We start from the raw sequence: 18354 nt of genomic DNA on the forward strand, positions 1-18354 counted from the left end.
AATGATACAATGCAACAATAGCCATTTTCAAATGCTCAAATTTCAATATGCGACAACTGACAACACCCTCTATCCTTTTGTTTGTCACAAGAATTTGTAAATTAAATTCTGCCACCATCCTGGATAGGTTCAATATGAAATCGATTCTATTTCTGGGACTTGTATAAACCGCAAATATAATTACATGAGAAAATTATTGCTATGCCCAACAAACGTCAACTGTGGAACATTAAAAACCTATTATCAAAGGGAACAATTTGCCAGATATAACGTGGAGGGCAAATCTAGCCATATGTTTATGAAGATGGGGACCAAATGCCAGGTAGTAATTATCAATCATCATCAAAATCCAGTCAAAACAGCAGGTTGCCTGGACCCCAGTCCCCATGGCAACAGGCCCACATCGCAGCATGTATGTTTACAGGAAATGAAATAGTCCCTTTTCAGTTCAGCCTCTTTCTTCCCTACCTCACAGGTGAATGCATTTAACTGCCAGCATTTAACTACATTGTCCTTAAAGGAAAAATCCACCCAAAATCAGTAATTCCTATTATGAACAGTGTTAAATAACACTAACATGTGAGAACAATATTTTTTGTGAACAAATGTTTAATTTTGGCATTGTACGGTTGGTAGCAATGTGAAAATCTTTGTGGAAATATGTTGCAGCTCAAGTTGACTACACAACCCACAATGCAATGCTATCTCTATGCTCTGGCCATTGAGATCCTATAGGTTCAATAAAATGTCACAATAAGGTGTAGAGTGTTTGATTTGCCTGCTGGGGGGACAAGGAGACCCCCAGCTATGCTAAATCCATTGACAACTAGGTGCCGTTCTCAAGGGATTGGCAAATAAATGGTAACTATTTGGTTGGAATGGTAACTATTTGGTTGTAATGGTAACTATTTGGTTGTAATGGTAACTATTTGGTTGTCATATCATCACCTCGATCTTGAAGAGCAGTCAGAACTACACATCTCTGATTATTCCATGCAAAACATTTGCGTACATTAAGCTCTATCATCAGAGTTAAACAGCAAGTAACTGCATGCACCAAAGTCAACATGATCATTAAACATCAATTGTTCATGTAATTTCAGATATGTGAGTGTTGATTCACGATATATCTAAATATTGGCCACCATTAATTGGATATTTGAGTGATAGAAAATAAAAGTGAACTATTAAGGTATGAGTGGTTTAGGTTAATTGCTGCTGACAGACATGATAGGCTAAAAAAAAATCACCTTTATTTAACCAGGTAGGTCAGTTGAGAACAAGTTCTCATTTACAACTGCAACCTGGCCAAGATAAAGCAAAGCAGTACGACAAAAACAACAACACAGAGTTACACATGGGATAAACAAAGTTACAATCAATAACATAATTGAAAATCTGTATACAGTGTGTGCAAATGAAGTAAGGCAATAAATAAAGACGAGTAATTACAATTTCGCAAATTAACACTGGAGTGATAGATGTGCAGATGAGGATGTGCAAGTATAAATACTGGTGTGCAAAAGAGCAGAAAAAAACAAAAACAAATATGGGGATGAGGTAGGTAGTTGGTTGGATGGGCTATTTACAGATGGGCTGTGTACAGCTGCAGCGATCGGTTAGCTGCTCTGACAGCCAATGTTTGAAGTTAGTGAGGGAGATATAAGTCTCCAACGTCAGTGATTGTTGCAATTCGTTCCAGTCATTGGCAACAGAGAAGTGGAAGGAAAGGCGGCCAAAGGAGGTGTTGGCTTTGGGGATGACCAGTGAAATATACCTGCTGGAGCACATGCTACGGGTGAGTATTGCTATGGTGACCAGTGAGCTGAGATAAGGCGGAGCTTTACCTAGCAAAGACTTATAGATGACCTGGAGCCAGTGGATTTGGCGATAAATATGTAGCGAGGACCAGCCAATGAGAGCATACAGGTCGCAATGGTGGGTAGTATATGGGGCTTGGGTGACAAAATGGATGGTACTGTGATAGACTGCATCCAATTTGCTGTGCAGAGTGTTTGAGGCTAATTTGTAAATAACATCGCCGAAGTCAAGGATCGGCAGGATAATCCGTTTTACGAGGGTATGTTTGGCAGTATGAGTGAAGGTGGCTTTGTTGCGAAATAGGAAGCCGATTCTAGATTTAACTTCAGATTGGAGATGCTTAACGTGAGTCTGGAAGGAGAGTTTACAGTCTAGCCAGACACCTAGGTATGTATAGTTGTCCCCATATTCTAAGTCAGAACCGTTGTCCAGAGTAGTGATGCTAGGCAGGCGGGTGGGTGCGGGCAGCGATTGGTTGAAGAGCATGCAATTACTTTTACTAGCATTTAAGAGCAGTTGAAGGCCACGGAAGGAGTGTTGTATGGCATTGAAGCTTGTTTGGAGGTTTGTTAACACAGTGTCCAAAGAAGGGCCAGATGTATACAGAATGGTGTCGTCTGCGTAGAGGTGGATCAAAGAATCACCAGCAGCAAGAGCGACATCATTGATATATACAGAGAAAAAGAGTTAGCCCGAGAATTGAACCCTGTGGCATCCCCATAGAGACTGCCAGAGGTTCGGACAACAGACCCTCCGATTTGACACACTGAACTCTATCTAAGAAGTAGCTAGTGAACCAGGCGAGGCAGTCATTAGAGAAACCAAGGCTGTTGAGTCTGCCGATAAGAATACAGTGATTGACAGAGTCGAAAGCCCTTTCCAGGTTGATGAAGACGGCTGCACAGTACTGTTTTTTATTGACGGTAGTTATGATATTGTTTAGGACCTTGAGCATGGCTGAGGTGCACCCGTGACCAGCTCATAAACCAGATTGCATAGCGGAGAAGGTACGGTGGAATTTGAGATGGTCGATGATCTGTTTGTTCACTTGGCTTTCGAAGACTTTAGAAGGGCAGGGCAGGATGGATATAAGTCTGTAACAGTTTGGGTCTAGAGTGTCTCCGCCTTTGAAGAGGGGGATAATCGCGGTCGCTTTCCAATCTTTAGGAATCTCAGACGATACATTGAATGATGGACCACATCACATTGGCTAGCTAGCTAATAACAGATCACGATAATATGGCTAGATAACAAGCTAACTTTCAGGGCATAAACCAGATGGCTATATTGTTAGATTTGCTTGCCATTTATAGTGGTGATGACAGAAGTCTGACTGACAACTTTGACAATGTCAGGCTCTTTCCAAAAGCATAATCTCTGATAAAGCAAGCTAAATAACACATATTGCTGTCTAGCTAGCTACAGTGCCTTGCGAAAGTATTCGGCCCCCTTGAACTTTGCGACCTTTTGCCACATTTCAGGCTTCAAACATAAAGATATAAAACTGTATTTTTTTGTGAAGAATCAACAACAAGTGGGACACAATCATGAAGTGAAACAACATTTATTGGATATTTCAAACTTTTTTAACAAATCAAAAACTGAAAAATTGGGCGTGCAAAATTATTCAGCCCCTTTACTTTCAGTGCAGCAAACTCTCTCCAGAAGTTCAGTGAGGATCTCTGAATGATCCAATGTTGACCTAAATGACTAATGATGATAAATACAATCCACCTGTGTGTAATCAAGTCTCCGTATAAATGCACCTGCACTGTGATAGTCTCAGAGGTCCGTTAAAAGCGCAGAGAGCATCACGAAGAACAAGGAACACACCAGGCAGGTCCGAGATATTGTTGTGAAGAAGTTTAAAGCCGGATTTGGATACAAAAAGATTTCCCAAGCTTTAAACATCCCAAGGAGCACTGTGCAAGCGATAATATTGAAATGGAAGGAGTATCAGACCACTGCAAATCTACCAAGACCTGGCCGTCCCTCTAAACTTTCAGCTCATACAAGGAGAAGACTGATCAGAGATGCAGCCAAGAGGCCCATGATCACTCTGGATGAACTGCAGAGATCTACAGCTGAGGTGGGACACTCTGTCCATAGGACAACAATCAGTCGTATATTGCACAAATCTGGCCTTTATGGAAGAGTGGCAAGAAGAAAGCCATTTCTTAAAGATATCCATAAAAAGTGTCGTTTAAAGTTTGCCACAAGCCACCTGGAAGACACACCAAACATGTGGAAGAAGGTGCTCTGGTCAGATGAAACCAAAATTGAACTTTTTGGCAACAATGCAAAATGTTATGTTTGGCGTAAAAGCAACACAGCTCATCACCCTGAACACACCATCCCCACTGTCAAACGTGGTGGTGGCAGCATCATGGTTTGGGCCTGCTTTTCTTCAGCAGGGACAGGGAAGATGGTTAAAATTGATGGAAAGATGGATGGAGCCAAATACAGGACCATTCTGGAAGAAAACCTGATGGAGTCTGCAAAAGACCTGAGACTGGGACGGAGATTTGTTTTCCAACAAGAGAATGATCCAAAACATAAAGCAAAATCTACAATGGAATGGTTAAAAAATAAACATATCCAGGTGTTAGAATGGCCAAGTCAAAGTCCAGACCTGAATCCAATCGAGAATCTGTGGAAAGAACTGAAAACTGCTGTTCACAAATGCTCTCCATCCAACCTCACTGAGCTCGAGCTGTTTTGCAAGGAGGAATGGGAAAAAATGTCAGTCTCTCGATGTGCAAAACTGATAGAGACATACCCCAAGCGACTTACAGCTGTAATTGCAGCAAAAGGTGGCGCTACAAAGTATTAACTTAAGGTGGCTGAATAATTTTGCACGCCCAATTTTTCAGTTTTTTATTTGTTAAAAAAGTTTGAAATATTCAATAAATGTCGTTCCACTTCATGATTGTGTCCCACTTGTTGTTGATTCTTCACAAAAATTACAGTTTTATATCTTTATGTTTATAGCCTGAAATGTGGCAAAAGGTCGCAAAGTTCAAGGGGGCCGAATACTTTCGCAAGGCACTGTACATGCCAAATGGATACGCTACCCTCAAGTATCTGAAATGACGTGATTTAATTGATGTTTACTGATCATGAAAAGCATGCAGTTACTTTCTGTTTAACTCTGATGATGGAGCTTTTAAATGTGGAATAAACCGAACTGTGTTGTTCTGAGGTGATGATATTAAAACCAAATATAGTTATAACATTTATTTAACAATCCCTTGCCAATGGTTTTGGTGGAGCTGGGTGTCTCCTTGCCTCCCAGCAGCCAAATGGAACACTATGCATCATATAGTGATGTTTTATTGATAACGACATATTAAATTACTAGAGGAGCTATGTCATAAACCAAGGATCATCAACTAGATTCAGCCGCGGGTCATTTTTTTTCTTGAGCGGGTGGTTGGGGGGCCGGAAAACATAATTGCAAATCATTTGTAGTCTGCAAGTTGACGCCAATAATCCCAAACAGACCAAATATTTTACTAAAACATAATAATTTCCAACCTTCCTTACATTTTTGTTTTACACAGAAAACTTGGGGGGAGACAAATAAAACCGATTAAAGACCGCCAGTTAGGAAACCCTGTCATAAACCCTCAAAGTTCCATAATGGGGGGAAATGGAAGCCTTATTTTGTACTCAGGGCGCCATTAGGAATGAAACCCTGGTCTCAATTGGGCTATCCTGAATAAATAAAAGTTAATACATTTCTTGGAAAACTTTCCTCTTGTTTACTTTTTGTATTTTTTGTATATATTTCATTTTATTTTCAATCTCTTTTCCATTTCTAAATTAAATATACCTTCCGGTAACCCGCCTTACTCAATGTGACACAGATACTATATTTCTTAAACCTTATAGCCAGAACCTCCATCAGAAGCTACTAGCTATTTAGTCATTGTTAGCCACTGCTAGCGGCCTTTACCTTCTGCACAGACACCAGCCGTTTGTTTTAGCCTGGATAATACTTGCCAGCCTGCCAGTATCGTACAGTTTTCTCCATTACAACGCTGGATTCCTGCCGTAAACCCTGGACCATTATTCCTGATCATCACAGCTAGCTAGCTGCCACCGAGTGACCCAGCCCCAAAGCTAACACTGAGCCAGGCCCACCTCCCGGCCTACTCTGTGATCATTCGGCTATTCAGCCGATGCCTCCCGGACTCTACCACAACATGGCTAGAATCCACTACTCCACCGGATCCTTGCTGTAAAGCTCTGGATCTTTGCATCGGATCATCGCTGCTAGCTAGCTGCTACCGAGTGGTTATAGTGGCTAACGCCCCTGCCCCGAAGCTAGCACCAGTTAGCCGCGAGCCAGGCGCATCTCCCGGCTAGCAAACTCCAATAATTATTTCGCTATCTGGCCCTGACCCTTTGTCGACACGGCGCCCTGCCGTACCACCACAACTGGTCCGCCGACGTAACCCCATCCTGTGCCCTCAACCGGGCTTTGCCGGACATCGGACCAGACGCTTCTACTTACCCCGGCCTGCTAACCTTAAATGCTGTGTCTCCCGCGTGCTAGCTTGGTAAGGACTACCCTACTGCTTCCCTGTTCCATCTATTGCTGTTCACTGGACCCTATGATCACCTGCTGGACTGTTCATTAATCACGGTACTCCATTTTGTTTATTTTTTGTTTATCTGTCGGCCCCAGCCTCAAACTCAGGCCCTGTGTGTAGTTAACCGACCCTCACTGCCCATTCATCACTATTTTACCTGTTGTTGTTGTCTTAGCTGATTAGGTGTTGTCTTAGCTAGCTCTCCCAATCAACACCTGTGATTGCTTTATGCCTCGCTTTATGTCTCTCACAAATGTCAATATGTCTTGTACACTGTTGTTTAGGAGAGTTATCATTGTTTTAGTTTACTGCGGAGCCCCTAGTCCCACTCAACATGCCTCAGATACATCCTTTGTCCCACCTCCCACACATGTGGTGATCTCACCCAGCATAACTAGCCCGTCCAGAGATGCAACCTCTCTTATCTTCACTCGGTTCCTGGGTTTACCTCCACTGTACCCGCACCCTACCATACACCTGTCTGTACATTATGCCCTGAATCTATTTTACCACGCCCAGAATTCTGCTCCTTTTATTTTCTGTCCCCAATGCACTAGACGACCAGTTTTGATAGCCTTTAGCCGTACCCTCATCCTACTCCTCCTCTGTCCTCGGGTGATGTGGAGGTTAACTCAGGCACTGCGTGTCCCCAGGCACTCTCATTTCTTGACTTCTGTAACCGAAAAAGCCTTGGTTTCATGCTTGTTAACCTCTCTAGGGTATGTGGGAAGCTAGCGTCCCACCTGGCCAACATCCAGTGAGATTGCAGAGCGCCAAATTCAAATACAGAAATACTCATTATAAAAATTCAGAAAAGATACAACTATTTTACATAGGTTTAAAGATGAACTTCTTGTGAATCCAACCACAGTGTCAGATTCAAAAATGCTTTACGGGAAAAGCACACCTTACAATTATTTTAGAACATAGCCCAGCATACAAATCATTACAAACAGTAACCAGCCAAGTTAAAGAGATACACAAGTCAGAAATATAGATACAATTAATCACTTACCTTTGATGTCTTCATATGTTTGCACTCAGAAGACAGTAATTTATTCAATAAATGTTCCTTTTGTTCAATAAAATCTCTCTTTATATCCGAAAACCTCAGTTTTGTTCGCATTTTCTTCAGTAATCCACAGGCTCAAACGCAGTCACAACAGGCAGACAAAATCAAATCAAAATTGTATCCGTAAAGTTCATAGAAAGATGCCAAACAATGTTTATATTCAATCCTCAGGTTGTTTTTAGCCTAAATAATTGATAATATTTCAGCCGGACAATAACATTGTCAATATAAAAGGTAAACAAGAAAAGCACTCTCTCGGTCACGCGTATGAAAAAGCTCTGTGACACAGAAGGGTCCACTCATTCAGACTGCTCTTACTCCCTAATTTTTCAGAATACATGCCTGAAACCATTTCTAAAGACTGTTGACATCTCGTGGAAGGCATAGGAACTGCAATTTGAGTCCTAAGTCAATGGATACTGTAATGGCATTGAATAGGAAACTACAACAACAAAAAACATCCTACTTCCTGAATGGATTTTTCTCAGGTTTTCGCCTGCCAAAACAGTTCTGTTATACTCACAGACATTATTCTGACCGTTTTGGAAAGTTTAGGGTGTTTTCTATCCAAATCTACTAATTATATGCGTATCCTATCTTCTGGGCCTAACTAGAAGGCAATTTTGGCACGCTTTTCATCCAAAATTCCAAATGCTGCCCCCTACCCTAGAGAATTTAACATCAGAAGCCTCCTCCCTAAGTTTGTTTTACTCACTGCTTTAGCACACTCCGCAAACCCTGATGTCCTTGCCGTGTCTGAATCCTGGCTTAGGAAGGCCACCAAAAATTCTGAGATTTCCATACCCAATTACAACATTTTCCATCAAGATATAACTGCCAAAGGGGGAGGAGTTGTAATCTACTCCAGAGATAGCCTGCAAAGTTCTGTCATACTATCCAGGTCGATGCCCAAACAGTTTGAGCTTCTAATTTTAAAAATTAATCCCTCCAGAAATAAGTATCTCACTGTTGCCGCCTGTTATAGACACCCCTCAGCTCCCAGCTGTGCCCTGGACACCATATGTGAATTGATTGCCCCCCATCTATCTTCAGAGTTCGTTTTGTTAGATGACCGAAACTGGGATATGCTTAACACCCCGGCTGTCCTGACCAACTTGCCCTCCAAATACACCTCTGCTGTTTTCAATCAGGATCTCAGCGAACACTTCCTCATTGCCTACATCCACTAAGGGTCCGCGGTCAAACGACCACCCCTCATCACTGTCAAACGCTCCCTAAAACACTTCAGCGAGCAGGCCTTTCTAATCGACCTGGCCCGGGTATCCTGGAAGGATATTGACCTCATCCCGTAAGTCGAGGATGCCTGGTCGTTCTTTAAAAGGAATCTCCTCACCATCTTAAATAAGCATGCCCCTATCAAAAAATGTGGAACTAAGAACAGATATAGCCCTTGGTTGACTCCAGACCTGACTGCCCTCAACCAGCACAAAAACATCCTGTAGCGGACTGCATTAGCATCGAATAGTCCCCGCGATATGCAATTTTTCAGGGAAGTCAGGAACAAATACACGCAGTCAGTCAGGAAAGCAGAGGCTAGCTTTTTAAAACAGAAATGTTCATCCTGTAGCTCTAACTCCAAAAAGTTTTGGGACACTGTAAAGTCCATGGAGAATAAGAGCACCTCCTCCCAGCTGCCCACTGCACTGAGGCTAGAAAACACGGTCACCACCGATAAATCCATGATAATCGAGAATTTCAATAAGCATTTCTCTACGTCTGGCTATGCTTTCCTCCTGGCTACCCCAACCCCGGCCAACAGCTCCGCACTGCCGCAGCTACTTCCCCAAGCCTCCCCAGCTTCTCCTTCACCCAAATCCAGATAGCAGATGTTCTGAAAGAGCTGCAAAACCTGGACCCGTACAAATCAGTTGGGCTAGACAATCTGGACCCTCTCTTTCTAAAATTATCCGCCGCCATTGTTGCAACTCCTATTACCAGTCTGTTCAACCTCTCTTTCGTATTGTCCGAGATCCCTAAAGACTGGAATGTGAATGCAGTCATCCCCCTCTTCAAAGGGGGTGGCACTCTAGACCCAAACTGTTATAGACCCATATCCATCCTGCCCTGCCTTTCTAAAGTCTTCGAAAGCCAAGTTAATAAACAGATCACTGACCATATCGAATCCCATACCATACCTTCTCCGCTGTGCAATCCGGTTTCCGAGCTGGTCACGGGTGCACCTCAGCCACGCTCAAGGTACAAAAAGATATCAAAACCTTCATTGATAAAAAATAGTACTGTGCAGCCATCTTCATCGACCTGGCCAAGGCTTCGACTCTGTCAATCACTGTGTTCTTATCGGCAGACTCAACAGCCTTGGTTCTCAGACAGAGTTCAGTGTGTCAAATCAGAGGGCTTGTTGTCCGGACCGCTGGCATTCTCTATGGGGGTGCCACAGGGTTCTATTCTCGGCTCTTTTCTTTGTATATATCAATGATGTTGCTCTTGCTGCGGGTGATTCCCCGATCCACCTCTACGCAGACGACACCATTCTGTATACATCTGGCCCTTCTTTGGACACTGTGTTAACTAACCTCCAAATGACCTTCAATGCCATACAACACTCCTTCCGTGGCCTCCAACTCCAACCGTTCGCTGCCCAACCAGCATCACTACTCTGGAAGGTTCTGACTTAGAATATGTGGACAACTACAAATACCTAGGTGTCTGGCTAGAATGTAAACTCTCCTTCCAGACTCATATTAAGCATCTCCAATCCAAAATCAAATCTAGAATCGGCTTCCTATTTCGCAACAAAGCCTCCTTCACTCATGCTGCCAAACATACCCTCGCAAAACGGACTAACATGCCGATCCTTGACTTCGACGATGTCATTTACAAAATAGCCTCAAAAACTCTACTCAGCAAATTGGATGCAGTCTATCACAGTGCCATCCATTTTGTCACCAAAGCCCCATATACTACCCACCATTGCAACCTGTATGCTCTTGTTGGCTGGTCCTCGCTACATATTTATCGCCAAACCCACTGGCTCCAGGTCATCTATAAGTCTTTGCTCGGTAAAGCTCTGCCTTATCTCAGCTCACTGGTCACCATAGCAACACCCACCCATAGCATGCAGGTCGCAATGGTGGTATATCCAGCAGGTATATTTCACTGGTCATCCCCAAAGCCAACACCTCCTTTGGCCCCCTTTCCTTCCAGTTCTCTGCTGCCAATGCCTGGATCGAATTGCAAAAATCGTTGAAGCTTTAGACTTATACAGTAGTTAGTGAGTTCCCTCACTAACTACTGTATAAGTCTCCAGCTTCAAAGTTAGTGAGTTCCCTCACTAACTTTAAACATCAGCTATCTGTGCAGCTAACCGATCGCTGCAGCTGTACATAGCCCATCTGTAAATAGCCCACCCAATCTACCTTCCTCATCCCCATATTGTTTTTATTTACTTTTCTGCTCCTTTGCACACCAGTATTTGTACTTGCACATCACCATCTGCTCATCTATCACTCCAGTGTTAATTTGCTAAATTGTAATTACTTCGCTACTATGGCCTATTTATTGCCTTACCTCCTCACGCCATTTGCACACACTGTATATAGACTTTCTTTTGTGTTATTAACTGTACGCTTGTTTAATACATGTGTAACTCTGTGTTGTTGTTTGTGTCGCACTGCTTTGCCTTATCTTGGCATGTCTAAAGTCATCTTTAGACATGTTGTACTTTTCTTCAATGTAGTTTTGCAATTGACTAAAAGCAGATAACAAGAAAATTGCGTTTGAAAAAGGTTACGTTTTTGCTGTGAGCCACTGAGGGAAACCTAGGTTTACAGGTTGTTTTCCCCACAGGCGGCCTGAGCCGTGACTTTCTATCTAATACCGACTGGGAGTGTGAAGTTGGCTGGCTAGCTAGCAAACGTAGCTACACACAATAATACGAAAGTCAATATCAGCATGTGAAGTAGCTAGTTAGCTGTAAAATCACCTAAACAAACTGCACTATCAATTTAGGAGTTTACAATCTCACCATGTTCAACCTGCAGATTGTGTGCTTCGCATTGGAGTCTGACGTTTGCAACAGCACCATGCAATGCACCCTGGATCGAAGAGGACACATCTGGTTCACCCTCTGTTAAATTACACATATCTCGAAGTAGGAATATCTAAAATATATATATATATATCTATATGATCAATGGCTCATTCGAGAGAAGACCTCCCGCATGATGACATCAGACAGTATTGAAATTTGACCTGTATGATATATATTTTTGCGATCTAAAAGTAATCTTCCTATTAACTTCCAGTGTACCGACTGTATTTCTGCCTGCATGAACAGCAAGAGCTCAGCAAGAGCTCGATACACTCTTAGAAAAAAGAGCTCCAAAAGGGTTACTTTGGCTGTCCCCATAGGAGGACCCTTTTTTGGTTCCAGGTAGAACCTTTTTTTGGTTTCAGGTAGAATCCTTTTGGTTCCATGTAGAACCCTTTGTAGAAAGGGATCTTCACGGAACCCAAAAGGGTTCTACCTTGAACCAAAAATTGTTTTTCAAAGAGTTCTCCTAGGGGGACAGCCGAAGAACCAATTTAGGTTCTAGATAGCACCCTTTTTTCTAAGAGTGTAGAACATCACTCGGAGATGCCCACAAATTATATACCATTCAAAATGGGTGAACCTTTCCTTTTAAGAGGGCATACACACTTCCTTTATGTCCACTACTATTCCATCTGGTTGGGATACCCTGTAAAACCACACATTTCACTGCACCTATCCAGTGTGTGACAATAAAACATCTTTATTTTATTTAACCACAGAGTTAAAGTTAACAGCCCTCGAAGCTCCTGATACAGCTGAAGACACGTCTGCAATATCTGGATGTTGTTAAATAATGGCCCTAAGGTTTATTATGTTCCCCTGCAAAGACCAATACTCTTTTTTGTTGTCCATGTCTCTGTCCCTCTGTTTCAGCTTTATATATACTACATGTCTTCGTGTAGACCCACTTTCCAAGTCACAAAGGCTCAAAATACCTTCTTAGATGGCAGTGTCTACTGTATGTCATTTTAAAATGTTGTGTGCAAAGAATATTTGTGTCACATCTTACCCAACAACCCTCTGATACCTCACTTTTACCGAATAACCATGGTCTTTCATCCTCCTGGAATAAATATGAAATTCACTTTAAACAAGATCCGCTAATTAACATGATTAGCTAATAAACAAAAGCAATTTGAGCTAAAATTATCAGAAGTGCGTATGAATTTGCCTTGTTTATTATTGCTGTCATTTGCCACTGCAGCTTTATTTGTGCAGTGTTGTGTATGCACCCCTTGGGAAGGGAACATTACTCTTTCATCAGATCAAATGAAGTGAAACGGAGTGATTCCAGGAAGAGCCAATTAAACTGTTCAAAGACGTTTATTATGGTGAGGATTATGAAATCATTTTCATTGGGTGGAGTGTGTTAGAGGGTGTGAATGTGTGTGATTGTGCTGAGCAAACTCATAAAGTAGCAGTGCTTGAGTGTACACTAATACACTCAAAGTACACTCAAGCATTAAATTGCCCCTATACCATTCTCACATGTACAATACCATACATTTAACTTAAACGTACAGTTCAACAAGCATTCTTTAATCCTGCTCTTTTAAAATTACGCATATATAAATCACAATTTTACTTAAACACACAATTTTTCCCTCTGCCTTTCATTCTCGCTGTCCACTTTCCTCCTCATGTGATACACTCATGATCTTTGCAGCGTGCCATTGGGACTCATTAACAGACATCATTCTCCAAACTCTGCCAGCTTTAAACCACAACCAAGCTGACAAGCAGAGTAAAGAATGATCTGAACTCTGACCTTGAAAAAACCTGACAACATCCCCGAGCTCCATTTAGATCCAGTCACAGTGTGTGATTTGAACACACCAAATGCTCTGTCCCCATCCCACCATACCATCTCCTCTGTCCCATTAAGAAAGATACAAGTGTTGCTCTGTTGTCAAAAAGGAGGAAAATATCAAACAAATACATTAATAGTGTCATGTTCTAAAAATATATATCTGAGCAGTTTACATACAGTGGAGTTCAGATTCGCCTTGTGCCTATGAGTTGGCAGTGTCACTAAATGGCTATTGTTTAGAGAGAAGAAAATCCCTTTTAAGGATGAAAGTCAAGCCTAACAACACACAGAGGGGCTGTCCCAAATACGGCATGTCTTTCTGTGAGAGCGAATGTAAAACAGACAAAATGACGTAATGTGGGATTTGCTAAAAACGGGCTAACCTTCAAACGTTTCCAGATTATTGATATTGACAGAGTGAAACAAAAACGAAATGGGTCTGGCTGGGGCTTTTAAAAATCAAAGAATCTGTTTCATATATAACTACCCAGCAGTGGAGGAGCTCAAGACTTATGCTATTCATTACCGGGAAAGGAGAAATCACAGCGACCTATAAATAAATGAATGCATGAATAAACACACCCATACATCAATAAACCATAATGCATTCCAATAGATTACGCTCCAGTTACATTTGATGGGATTGAGTTAACCAAAGAGCTATTGTGACGACTTTGTCATGTAAAATCTTTGAGCATTAAACTGTGGTGGTGATAAATAATAAATGTATACTCATTTCAAATAGGTCAGGGCATGCTTTTCCACTACCTATTGTCTGTTTGTAGGGTAATTTATTCCTCTGAGAGATAGTGAGATGTTTCCCTCGCTGAATAACACAGATGCCTTCCTTCTTCATTGTACCGTGATGAGGAAGTAGTGTTAGTAAGAGTGATGCTATTTACGATACTCATAAACGATGTTCAAAAATACCAACATTCCTCTACCTGAAAATATGATAGGAGCAAAAGACTGCCCACACAACGCACTTAAAGGGGAAGTTCATCCATTTTTGCATGTGGCCTTATTTTCACTCAAACTTCCCATTTAAAATACAAACTTCAAGGGTGTGTAATATCATCCCTCGTGACTCATTGACTCCAGGCCCCAGCATACTTCTCCACAACCTCTATACGATGAGTTGTGTAGGAATTAAGCGACTTCAAGAGCCTGTGAAAGTCCTTGTCCAGATAAATCATACCTCTCCAGGCTGTTTAATGTACAGACAAAAGTCCTGTAATAATGTACAGACAAAAGGCCTGTAATAATGTACAGACAAAAGGCCTGTAGTAATGTGCATCTGGGCAGCTTGTTTCTGATTAGGATACAAAACAAGGGACATTATGCTTCGTCACACAGTCATGCTATCAGTGGACTGAAAATGCTTTTAATTCAGTACCAATGTGAGGTTCTTCTTAACATGAAAACATTTTTTTCACATGCTTAAATCCTTAATCCTTAATGTTTCATGATATGGCATATGGATGATAAAAAATGCATGACCATGGTTAACACAGTTCCGAATTGATGGGAGGTTCAGAAAGATAAGAAAATTACATCTCTATGATTACCCAAATACATTAAAACAGTGGCAGCTATATAGCCTGATTTTAGCTTTGGAAGAAAGGTTTCAGAGCAGGAATTCTTCCAATCTATAGGGGAGCACATGTTAACAGTTTAGCAGGATAAAAATGGGCCTGTCTTAGGCAATCTCCAGCTCTACTGGGATTCAGTGGAGGGGAGTGACACAGGCACACAAAGGAAATCACTCCTTTATCAGTGTGTTTATATTCTGCTCTCATCCTGGCCATGCTACAGTGCTTTTACAGGAACATTTACAAAGTTTACACTCCAGAGCGAGTGCCCTTCAATTCACAATACGATAAAAATAGAATCTCTTTAGGATCTATGCATCTGGGTAGCATTAATATCCAGCAATAAATCTTTCCCCCCCGAGGATTACTAAAAGGATTCAGATGGATTCCAGAAAATGTTCCACTTTAATAAACATAAAACCCCAAAATCTGAGCGGAAACATTTCAAACAGGCAAACAATAACAGTTTTTGCACAAAAACATATAGATTTTATCTCCTTTCCAGACATAGCAGTTTGAATAAAAGAGTAAACGAACGAATGAGCCTGTAGTTTCACCTCAAACATAAGTACCTCATCAGCTTTCAAAACACTGTTTATTTAAGCAATGGGTATTATGTTTCTCAGAGGTGGGGGCGGGGAGGGTAAGCAACATTATTACTTTGTCGCAGGAAAATAAGAAGAACTTGTCTCACAATATTCTCAAAGCATGGTTCCACTGTTGCCAGGCATGTAATTATACCAATGTTCAAGACAACATGTTCTCTCACAGCATATTCCAACCACAGAATTACAATTTTAGTATGATTACCACAGAGCAAAGTTAATCTTACTGCCTCTAACTATCTCCCAGAGGAAATGTCTTGGAACGCAAACATTTCTTCAAACCTTTCTTTGTAGGCTATGTTATGTAATGACTCATTTTTCTTCTGTCATATCTGTGTGGTTGTACAGAAGAGTATGTTCACAGAAAATATGATAATAATATGCAATAGTCACATTGTCATCATCCTCTCCACAGTTTGGTAGAAATGAGGCTACATGAATATGGAAATAGGAAGTAAGTACATGATACTAAGTGACATCATGTCAAGCTGCCCTGCTATTACACGGGCCTTGAGTAACCAAACCAAAATAAACCCTTAACGTTCTCTAAATGACAGTGGCACTCCTTGGTCCTCTCTAGATAGCAGCATTTAAATTATTAGCAGTGTTCCAGTAGTTCTGCAGTGACACAAATGACATTCTGTCCACACACCGTGAGGTGGCTGTCAATTCACTTGAATAAAAAAAGAACGTCTGTTAAATGGGCAATGCTAGAAAAAGACTTGGCCGATGTTAAAGGTCAGGATTAGCATTGGAAAAGCATAAATACAATCGTTTCCAGTCACTTCTAGCTTTAACAACGGCCCATTATTCACTGCCCCTGGCACTTGACCTAATACAAATCTGGATTAAACATGGGTGAATTTAATGTTTCCTAACACGAATGAAACACATATTAATGTGGCGTACTGAAAGAAGTGGTGTTTACGTAATGACACTTCAGTCAGAGAGTGAAAAAGACTTGTGCCTGAATGCGGTGTGACACTTACATGTGCTGGCACAATGAGCCAACAGTATGAGCAGCAGGAGAATGTGAGCTTGCTATTCATTCATACCAGATTTTCCTACGCATAAAACAGTTTCCCCTCACCTCATTTTTCTTTTAAAATTAAATTACCACACAGACAATCTCTCCAAATTTTTTTACCTGTTCCACAATTACGGTGAGTTAAGTTATGATTCAAAAGGTCCAAAGAGTTAAGCTATAAAAAAATGGGTTAAAGCAAGCCGTTTTTATCTCAATATCAAATCAATTATGTACCTTACTGTGATTGTTTTGAATCAAAATGGTGAAAAAGAAACAAAAGCAGCTTTTTAGCAAAGATCAATTTCTCAAGCACAGCGCACACTGTGCCCGGCCCACCACAGGAGTCGCTAGTGTGCAACGAGACAAGGATATCCCTTCCAGCCAAACCCTCCCTAACCCGGACGACGCTAGGCCACTTGTGCGTCACCCCATGGACCTCCCGGTCACGGCCGGCTGCGACAGAGCCTAGGCTCGAACCCAGAGTCTCTGGTGGCACAGCTAGCACTGCGATGCAGTGCGTTAGACCACTGCGCCACCCGGGAGGCCCTGACATACCACTATGTTTAGCTAACTGTGCAAAGTTTCTACCCATAGCTTGCAAAGTAAACATTACCAGCTAACAGTACATCGGAAAATGCGCCCTTATGCTGCTTGACAGGCAGAACCCACAAAGGATAGGAAATTAACCTAAATCACTCACACTTGACAGGTATAGTTCACTTTGAATTTATATTACACAAATATCAAATTAATGGTGGCCAATATTGAGAGATGATAGAGCTAAATGTGCGCAATTGTTTTTCCTAGAATAATCAGAACTGTGTAGTTCCGACTATTCTCTTCAAGAGCTGATGATATTACAACCAAATAGTTCACTTTTTTATATCCTTAAAAATGGCACGCAGTTGTCAGTGGTTTTAGTGAAACTGGGGTTCTCCTTGCAGGCAAATCAAACGCTATGCGCCATATTGTGACGTGTTATTGATAACGACCTATAAATCATTTACCGCCTGATGATGTCACTAGGGAGGCCAAAACTCCATCCCACAAAAACAGGCTGAAATTTCAGTAGGTCTTTTCAAACCGCTCTCACACTAAAAGGTAATTATTATAATTTTCACAATTTCACAGGCTTATTCCAATCTCATACTGTGGAAATATATATATAACATAGGAAAATCACTGGGCTGCGCTGGGCCTTTAAACAAAGACTATCTTAAGGACAGATGATACTCATCAGTATGGTGTGTTTTGCAGTGTTGGGGTCAGTTCCATTTCAATTCAGTCCGTTTTGGAAGTGAACTGAATCATCTCAGGTCCACATAGGGAATTTCAATTCAAGGTCACATAGAGACTTTGAATTCAATCCATCCCTCGAAGTGACTTGAATCAAAGTGGAAGTGACCTCAACCCTGTGCGGTGTTCAGTCGGCGCAAAATTGGAGAAAACCTTTTAAAGCGGAACAGGTGCTTCCTGCACCCTAGCATTTTGGGACTTACCGAACTCGTCGCAGACACTCTCGTTCTGCAGCAGGGTGGGGTGTTCGAAGGTGTCCCTGCAGTAGAGGATGCGTGTTGTGCTGTGTAGGGAGGCGATGCCGCCCAGAGCCAGCACGGTGTGGTTCGTCAGCAGGGCCGACGGCTGCTCTCTGAGCCGGGCCAGGACAGAGCGGTAACGGCAGTACTGGGGATAGCTCAGCACCAGAACCTTCCTGCCGTCATCTTCCTGGCCTGGAGCAAAACAATATTTCAAAC

General features: G+C 41.8%; 1 protein-coding gene across 1 annotated transcript in view; it reads right to left on the minus strand.

The window, feature by feature from the left end:
- The window catches only part of LOC124041194 (AT-rich interactive domain-containing protein 5B-like), a 64675-nt gene that overhangs the window by 27374 nt on the left and 18947 nt on the right, over nucleotides 1-18354 (minus strand). The window contains exon 4 of the mRNA XM_046358467.1: nucleotides 18100-18330. Within this exon, the coding sequence (XP_046214423.1) occupies nucleotides 18100-18330 (231 nt within the window). The remainder of the gene's footprint in view (nucleotides 1-18099; nucleotides 18331-18354) is intronic.

This window comes from Oncorhynchus gorbuscha, linkage group LG08 (genome assembly GCF_021184085.1).
Source record: "Oncorhynchus gorbuscha isolate QuinsamMale2020 ecotype Even-year linkage group LG08, OgorEven_v1.0, whole genome shotgun sequence".
Classification (NCBI taxonomy): Eukaryota; Metazoa; Chordata; class Actinopteri; order Salmoniformes; family Salmonidae; genus Oncorhynchus; species Oncorhynchus gorbuscha.